General features: G+C 38.4%; 2 protein-coding genes across 2 annotated transcripts; one reads left to right on the top strand and one right to left on the bottom strand.

The window, feature by feature from the left end:
* The first annotated feature begins 923 nt into the window (after positions 1-923).
* LOC139183987 (bromodomain and WD repeat-containing protein 3-like) lies at positions 924-1655 on the top strand. Its single transcript, XM_070792283.1, has one exon. The coding sequence runs from the start codon at positions 1080-1082 to the stop codon at positions 1653-1655; it is 576 nt and encodes a 191-aa protein (XP_070648384.1). The 5' UTR covers positions 924-1079.
* A 5471-nt stretch (positions 1656-7126) lies between these two features.
* On the bottom strand, positions 7127-8047 carry LOC109561022 (syntaxin-17). The gene is given in 4 exon segments (XM_019963453.2): positions 7127-7305; positions 7308-7500; positions 7503-7900; positions 7903-8047. Coding segments are annotated over 4 exon segments (915 nt in total).
* Between the last annotated feature and the right edge of the window lie 272 nt (positions 8048-8319).

Below are 8319 nucleotides of genomic sequence, written 5' to 3' on the forward strand. Positions count from 1 at the left end.
CGGTTGGGAAGATCCCCTGGAGAAAAAAATGGCAACCCACTCCAGTATTCTTGCCTGGAGAATCCCATAGATAGAGGAGCCTGGTGGGCTACAGTCCATGGGGTCGTAAGAATTGTACACAACTTAGCAACTAAACCTCCCATAAGGAAGGAATTAGGAGAGCATATGTTACTTTCCTATCTCTCACCAGGTTCAACTAATACTGATTCATACAGATCTAAAAACTTATACATATATTCATAACAGACACACACATAATGACAGAGATGAGTGATAAATATGTGATTATTCTATTTTCCTACGCCTCTAGTGTTTTAAAAATCAAATGCATGTACAAGCAAATGATTTAAAGTTAAACAATGCCAGGATTGGATGTCTCTGGTTTAGGCAATTCCTTAACTTTACCGAAGAACATTAAAAAGAAAAAAAAAAACATATACTTTTAAAAGTATCATTATTTTTTACAATTAATACATATGTATTGCCTTAATAAAATAATATAAACATTATTTGAATTTAATTTGAAATATTGTTATATATATTATTTATTATTTAAATTTTTATTTAATTCTAGACTGATCTACTCATGGTTCCATATTCCATATCTCTTACAGTGTATAACTATTATGCTCCTATTTCTGTGCCAGAGTGTGATGAGAAATCTACCTGTGGCAAAAGAATTCACCAAAACTTAGAAGCTAATTATTCACAGAAAGAATAGAAGAGTGACAGAAACATATCAGATTTTTCTATCCAAAATCTTTTTTTCAGGATGGTAGGAAATTAATATAGCCACTGAATTTTCATGTAAAATCATTTATAAGAAGAGATTTTTAAAATGCTAATGTTGTTCTCTCTCTTACTCTCCTTCCTCCTCCGCCTCCTCAGCTCTTGGGCTAGAATATCTATGGGTCGAAACGTGATGCGATGAATCCGAGAAAGACCGAAACTGGGACGCGGAGTGCGGCGGAAGCGGCGGGACTCCTGGGCATGGGGGCTTCACCACAATAGAGACAGCGCCCCCACTCTCCCCCGCCAGCCCCTCTGGAGCGAAGCCCCCAAACCCCCCCAGGAAAAGGATGGCGGCGGCACCTACCCAGATCGAAGCCGAGCTGTATTACCTGATCGCTAGATTCTTGCAATCCGGACCCTGCAACAAATCCGCTCAGGTGCTAGTGCAGGAACTCGAGGAGCATCAGCTTATTCCGCGCCGCTTAGACTGGGAGGGGAGAGAGCACCGAAGAAGCTTCGAGGATCTGGTGGCAGCCAATGCACACATTCCTCCAGACTACCTCCTTAAAATTTGTGAGCGGATTGGTCCCTTACTAGATAAGGAGATCCCTCAGAGTGTTCCTGGGGTACAGACATTACTCGGTGTTGGTCGGCAGTCTCTGTTAAGGGATGCCAAAGACTGTAAGAGTACACTATGGAATGGCTCTGCTTTTGCAGCTCTACATAGAGGCAGACCTCCAGAACTACCTGTAAATTATGTGAAACCTCCAAATGTGGTGAATATCACCTCAGCCAGGCAATTAACCGGATGTAGTCGTTTCAGCCATATTTTCCCTTCAGCTGCTTACCAGCACATTAAGATGCATAAGAGAATTCTGGGTCACTTGTATTCTCTAGACAGGAAACACAAAAACGGTGTATAAACTCGAACCCAAAACAATAAAGTAAATGGCAACGGGAACATACTTATCAGTAATTACCTTAAACGTAAATGGGTTGAATGCCCCAACCAAAAGACAAAGACTGGCTGAATGGATACAAAAACAAGACCCCTACATATGTTGTCTACAAGAGACCCACCTCAAAACAGGAGACACATACAGACTGAAAGTGAAGGGCTGGAAAAAGATTTTCCATGCAAATAGGGACCAAAAGAAAGCAGGAGTAGCAATACTCATATCAGATAAAATAGACTTTAAAACAAAGGCTGTGAAAAGAGACAAAGAAGGTAACTACATAATGATCAAAGGATCAATCCAAGAAGAAGATATAACAATTATAAATATATATGCACCCAACACGGGAGCACCACAGTACGTAAGACAAATGCTAACAAGTATGAAAGGAGAAATTAACAATAACACAATAATAGTGGGAGACTTTAATACCCCACTCACACCTATGGATAGATCAACTAAACAGAAAATTAACAAGGAAACACAAACTTTAAACGATACAATAGACCAGTTAGACCTAATTGATATCTATAGGTCATTTCATCCCAAAACAATGAATTTCACCTTTTTCTCAAGCGCACATGGAACCTTCTCCAGGATAGATCACATCCTGGGCCATAAAGCTAGCCTTGGTAAATTCAAAAAGATAGAAATCATTCCAAGCATTTTTTCTGACCACAATGCAGTAAGATTAGATCTCAATTACAGGAGAAAAACTATTAAAAATTCCAACATATGGAGGCTGAACAACACGCTGCTGAATAACCAACAAATCACAGAAGAAATCAAAAAAGAAATCAAAATTTGCATAGAAACGAATGAAAATGAAAACACAACAACCCAAAACCTGTGGGACACGGTAAAAGCAGTCCTAAGGGGAAAGTTCATAGCAATACAGGCACACCTCAAGAAACAAGAAAAAAGTCAAATAAATAACCTAACTCTACACCTAAAGCAACTAGAAAAGGAAGAAATGAAGAACCCCAGGGTTAGTAGAAGGAAAGAAATCTTAAAAATTAGAGCAGAAATAAATGCAAAAGAAACAAAAGAGACCATAGCAAAAATCAACAAAACCAAAAGCTGGTTCTTTGAAAGGATAAATAAAATTGACAAACCATTAGCCAGACTCATCAAGAAACAAAGGGAGAAAAATCAAATCAACAAAATTAGAAACGAAAATGGAGAGATCACAACAGACAACACAGAAATACAAAGGATCATAAGAGACTACTATCAACAATTATATGCCAATAAAATGGACAACGTGGAAGAAATGGACAAATTCTTAGAAAAGTACAACTTTCCAAAACTGGACCAGGAAGAAATAGAAAATCTTAACAGACCCATCACAAGCATGGAAATTGAAACTGTAATCAAAAATCTTCCAGCAAACAAAAGCCCCGGTCCAGACGGCTTCACAGCTGAATTCTACCAAAAATTTAGAGAAGAGCTAACACCTATCCTGCTCAAACTCTTCCAGAAAATTGCAGAGGAAGGTAAACTTCCAAACTCATTCTATGAGGCCACCATCACCCTAATACCAAAACCTGACAAAGATCCCACAAAAAAAGAAAACTACAGGCCAATATCACTGATGAACATAGATGCAAAAATCCTTAACAAAATTCTAGCAATCAGAATCCAACAACACATTAAAAAGATCATACACCATGATCAAGTGGGCTTTATCCCAGGGATGCAAGGATTCTTCAATATCCGCAAATCAATCAATGTAATACACCACATTAACAAATTGAAAAATAAAAACCATATGATTATCTCAATAGATGCAGAGAAAGCCTTTGACAAAATTCAACATCCATTTATGATAAAAACTCTCCAGAAAGCAGGAATAGAAGGAACATACCTCAACATAATAAAAGCTATATATGACAAACCCACTGCAAACATTATCCTCAATGGTGAAAAATTGAAAGCATTTCCTCTAAAGTCAGGAACAAGACAAGGGTGCCCACTTTCACCATTACTATTCAACATAGTTTTGGAAGTTTTGGCCACAGCAATCAGAGCAGAAAAAGAAATAAAAGGAATCCAAATTGGAAAAGAAGAAGTAAAACTCTCACTATTTGCAGATGACATGATCCTCTACATAGAAAACCCTAAAGAGTCCACCAGAAAATTACTAGAAATAATCAATGACTACAGTAAAGTTGCAGGATATAAAATCAACACACAGAAATCCCTTGCATTCCTATACACTAATAATGAGAAAACAGAAAGAGAAATTAAGGAAACAATTCCATTCACCATTGCAACAGAAAGAATAAAATACTTAGGAATATATCTACCTAAAGAAACTAAAGACCTATATATAGAAAACTATAAAACACTGGTGAAAGAAATCAAAGAGGACACTAATAGATGGAGAAATATACCATGTTCATGGATTGGAAGAATCAATATAGTGAAAATGAGTATACTACCCAAAGCAATTTATAGATTCAACGCAATCCCTATCAAGCTACCAACAGTATTCTTCACAGAGCTAGAACAAATAATTTCACAATTTGTATGGAAATACAAAAAACCTCGAATAGCCAAAGCGATCTTGAGAAAGAAGAATGGAACTGGAGGAATCAACCTACCTGACTTCAGGCTCTACTACAAAGCCACAGTTATCAAGACAGTATGGTACTGGCACAAAGACAGAAATATTGATCAATGGAATAAAATAGAAAGCCCAGAGATAAATCCACGCACATATGGACACCTTATCTTTGACAAAGGAGGCAAGAATATACAATGGATTAAAGACAATCTCTTTAACAAGTGGTGCTGGGAAATCTGGTCAGCCACTTGTAAAAGAATGAAACTGGACCACTTTCTAACACCATACACAAAAATAAACTCAAAATGGATTAAAGATCTAAACATAAGACCAGAAACTATAAAACTCCTAGAGGAGAACATAGGCAAAACACTCTCCGACATACATCACAGCAGGATCCTCTATGACCCACCTCCCAGAATATTGGAAATAAAAGCAAAAATAAACAAATGGGACCTAATTAACCTTAAAAGCTTCTGCACATCAAAGGAAACTATTAGCAAGGTGAAAAGACAGCCTTCAGAATGGGAGAAAATAATAGCAAATGAAGCAACCGACAAACAACTAATCTCAAAAATATACAAGCAACTCCTACAGCTCAACTCCAGAAAAATAAACGACCCAATCAAAAAATGGGCCAAAGAACTAAATAGACATTTCTCCAAAAAAGACATACAGATGGCTAACAAACACATGAAAAGATGCTCAACATCACTCATTATCAGAGAAATGCAAATCAAAACCACTATGAGGTACCATTTCACACCAGTCAGAATGGCTGCGATCCAAAAGTCTACAAATAATAAATGCTGGAGAGGGTGTGGAGAAAAGGGAACCCTCTTACACTGTTGGTGGGAATGCAAACTAGTACAGCCACTATGGAGAACAGTGTGGAGATTCCTTAAAAAACTGGAAATAGAACTGCCTTATGACCCAGCAATCCCACTGCTGGGCATACACACTGAGGAAACCAGAAGGGAAAGAGACACGTGTACCCCAATGTTCATCGCAGCACTGTTTATAATAGCCAAGACATGGAAGCAACCTAGATGTCCATCAGCAGATGAATGGATAAGAAAGCCGTGGTACATATACACAATGGAGTATTACTCAGCCATTAAAAAGAAAACATTTGAATCAGTTCTAATGAGGTGGATGAAACTGGAGCCTATTATACAGAGTGAAGTAAGCCAGAAGGAAAAACATAAATACAGTATTCTAACGCATATATATGGAATTTAGAAAGATGGTAACAATAACCCTGTGTACGAGACAGCAAAAGAGACACTGATGTATAGAACAGTCTTATGGACTCTGTGGGAGAGGGAGAGGGTGGGAAGATTTGGGAGAATGACATTGTAACATGTAAAATATCATGTAAGAAACGAGTTGCCAGTCCAGGTTCGATGCACGATACTGGATGCTTGGGGCTAGTGCACTGGGACGACCCAGAGGGAGGGTATGGGGAGGGAGGAGGGAGGAGGGGTCAGGATGGGGAACACATGTATACCTGTGGTGGATTCATTTTGATATTTGGCAAAACTAATACAATTATGTAAAGTTTAAAAATAAAATAAAATTAAAAAAAAAAAAAATAAATAAAATGCTAATGTTAATGGTGTACTGGGACGACCCAGAGGGATGGTACCGAGAGGGAGGAGGGAGGAGGGTTCAGGATGGGGAACATGTGTATACCTGTGGTGGATTCATGTTGATATATGGAAAAACCAATACAATATTGTAAAGTTAAAAAATAAAATAAAATAAAAAATTAAAAAAAAAGATAATCTGCAAATTTCAACATAACAGCCAGATCACATTACCTTTTCACTATTTGAAGGAACCTGTAAAATATCTTAATTAGATATAAGAGAGGAAGTCATTTCAAAATTGGAGAAGGCAATGACAACCCACTCCAGTACTCCAGTGCTTGGAAAATACTGTGGACAGAGGAGGCTGGTAGGCTGCAGTCCATGGGGTCGCTAAGAGTCAGACACAACTGAGCGGCTTCACTTTCACTTTTCAGTTTCATGCATTGGAGAAGGAAATGGCAACCCACTCCAGCAATTGGAGAATCCCAGGGATGGGGGAGCCTGGTGGGCTGCTGTCTATGGGGTCACACAGAGTCGGACATGGCTGAAGTGACTTAGCAGCAGCAGCAGCAGCATTTCAAAATTCTTAGTTGAATTGTGAAGTACAATCCATCATTGTTACTATAAATTATACATTTCACAGGAGCCAAATTGTCTCCTGTAAGAAACAAGTAATTTTTTTTCCATTTTCTTACACTATTTATTTGCTTTACCATATAATATTGTTAGGCAAAAATGCAATAGGGCTCACCAAATGGATTCCATTATGCAGTTCACTCATGCTCCTTGCTAGATCCTGTTTTCCCTATTTGATATGAAAAGCTCTTAAACTTCCATTCTTTTCTCTGCTAAAATGCCTAAATAATCTACATTTAGGAGAAAAAGAAACATATTTATAATATGCTTAATCTCGGAGTCTCCAAGTCAGGGTCATGGAAGAAACTGTTCCAAAAACTACCCTTCCATAACTCAACATGTCCACACATCACAAGTCCTTATTAAAGTTATGGGTTCAGTTTTCACATTTCCAGGTAAAAATTCTGCTCCCTGCCAGCCTTTAAACTTACCTGACAAATACTGTCAGCCTCAGGCCAAGCTCCTAAGTCTCTCACAACTCCATTAATATCCAGCAAACAACAAAATATATCCCCTTATCACAGTTCAATCCCACTTGAGTATCTGTAGCCACTGTTTCAATATAATCATATTCTGAAAGCCAACTGAGTGTCCAACAGCAGCAAAGGTCCTCATTAGGATAGACATGCTTGTGTCAATAATTAGTAAAGTTTGGTTTTTAACTGCATTTTTTTGTCAGTTGGGCTGGGGAGAGCTGGACAGCTGGAAGTGAGCTTCCCAATCATTTTCTGTTTTTTTTTTTTTTTTTGTATCACTTTTCCACCTGTGAAGCGCAACACCCCACCACCAAGTGCAGCTGCAATTTCTGACGCTTTGAAGCATCAAGGAGGCCAATCTGACCCTTCACCACTCCTCCTCTGAGTGCGCCTGCCACAGGTAGGGCTGCCAGCTTGTATTTTTCAGCCTTCCCCCATGTTTTGGTTCCCTCTTCAATATTCACAGCAGCACTGTTGACATGGTTTTCAGTGCTGTCAATCTTCTCCTGCTGAAAATTCACTAGGAGAGAGAAATCAGTGGGACCAGTTGGTTAAGTTCATTTAAGTCCGCTTCTAAGGTCTCCCATGATTCTGCAGTATTTTAATCTTGAGGCGTTTCAGGCAACGCATACATCTGAGTCATACTCTGAGGATCAGCTTCATCTTCAGTAGTATGAAATGTTGTCAGTCATGGATCTAAAGAAGGCTGTAATAAAGTTTCTTCATCATTAAATTGTTTCTTAAGTTCTTCTACAGATGCTAGATGGAGTTGGAAAAATCCTGCTGTTGCAGCTGACGCGTTTTCAACAGAATCTATCATTCTCTTTAGAAGTCTTAGGTCACCCTTTTGGACTTTAAAACAAAGCTTCTCCACTCCTCCAATATTGCAGCAGAGTTGCTGAACTGTACGTCCTGCATTGACATGCTCTTCATGTACTGGTCCCATGTTCAGCACCTCTAATACTTCTCAATATTTATCTGGCACTTTTGTAACATCTCCAGGTCTGTTGGGATTGCCATTTTAGTAAATTTCTGGATAGCTGGTTCAGGAAGGCATAATTTCACTTTTTCTTCATCTTCAGACATGCTTAAAATATGTTGTGCTTCTCCTATTTGCAATAACTGTCTTCTCCACTTATGCAGAAAAACCTCCCACAACGGTGCTTGAGGCATGGCACAGATATGGGGGCCAAAACCAAGTAATTTTGTAAGTATTCTATTGGCATAGAAGGTGGTTTAAATGCACAAATCATAAAGATACTCTTCTCATATACAGCCTCAGTTTTTGACCATTGAATACTCTGTAAATGATCCAAACATGTCTTTAGTCTGTTATTTAAAAAACCCAGATATAAAGA

This window comes from Bos indicus, chromosome 7 (genome assembly GCF_029378745.1).
Source record: "Bos indicus isolate NIAB-ARS_2022 breed Sahiwal x Tharparkar chromosome 7, NIAB-ARS_B.indTharparkar_mat_pri_1.0, whole genome shotgun sequence".
NCBI lineage: Eukaryota > Metazoa > Chordata > Mammalia > Artiodactyla > Bovidae > Bos > Bos indicus.

Coding starts and splice junctions, on each gene's coding strand:
- LOC139183987 (XM_070792283.1), top strand. CDS start 1,080: ATGGCGGCGGCACCTACCCAGATCGAAGCCGAGCTGTATTACCTGATC.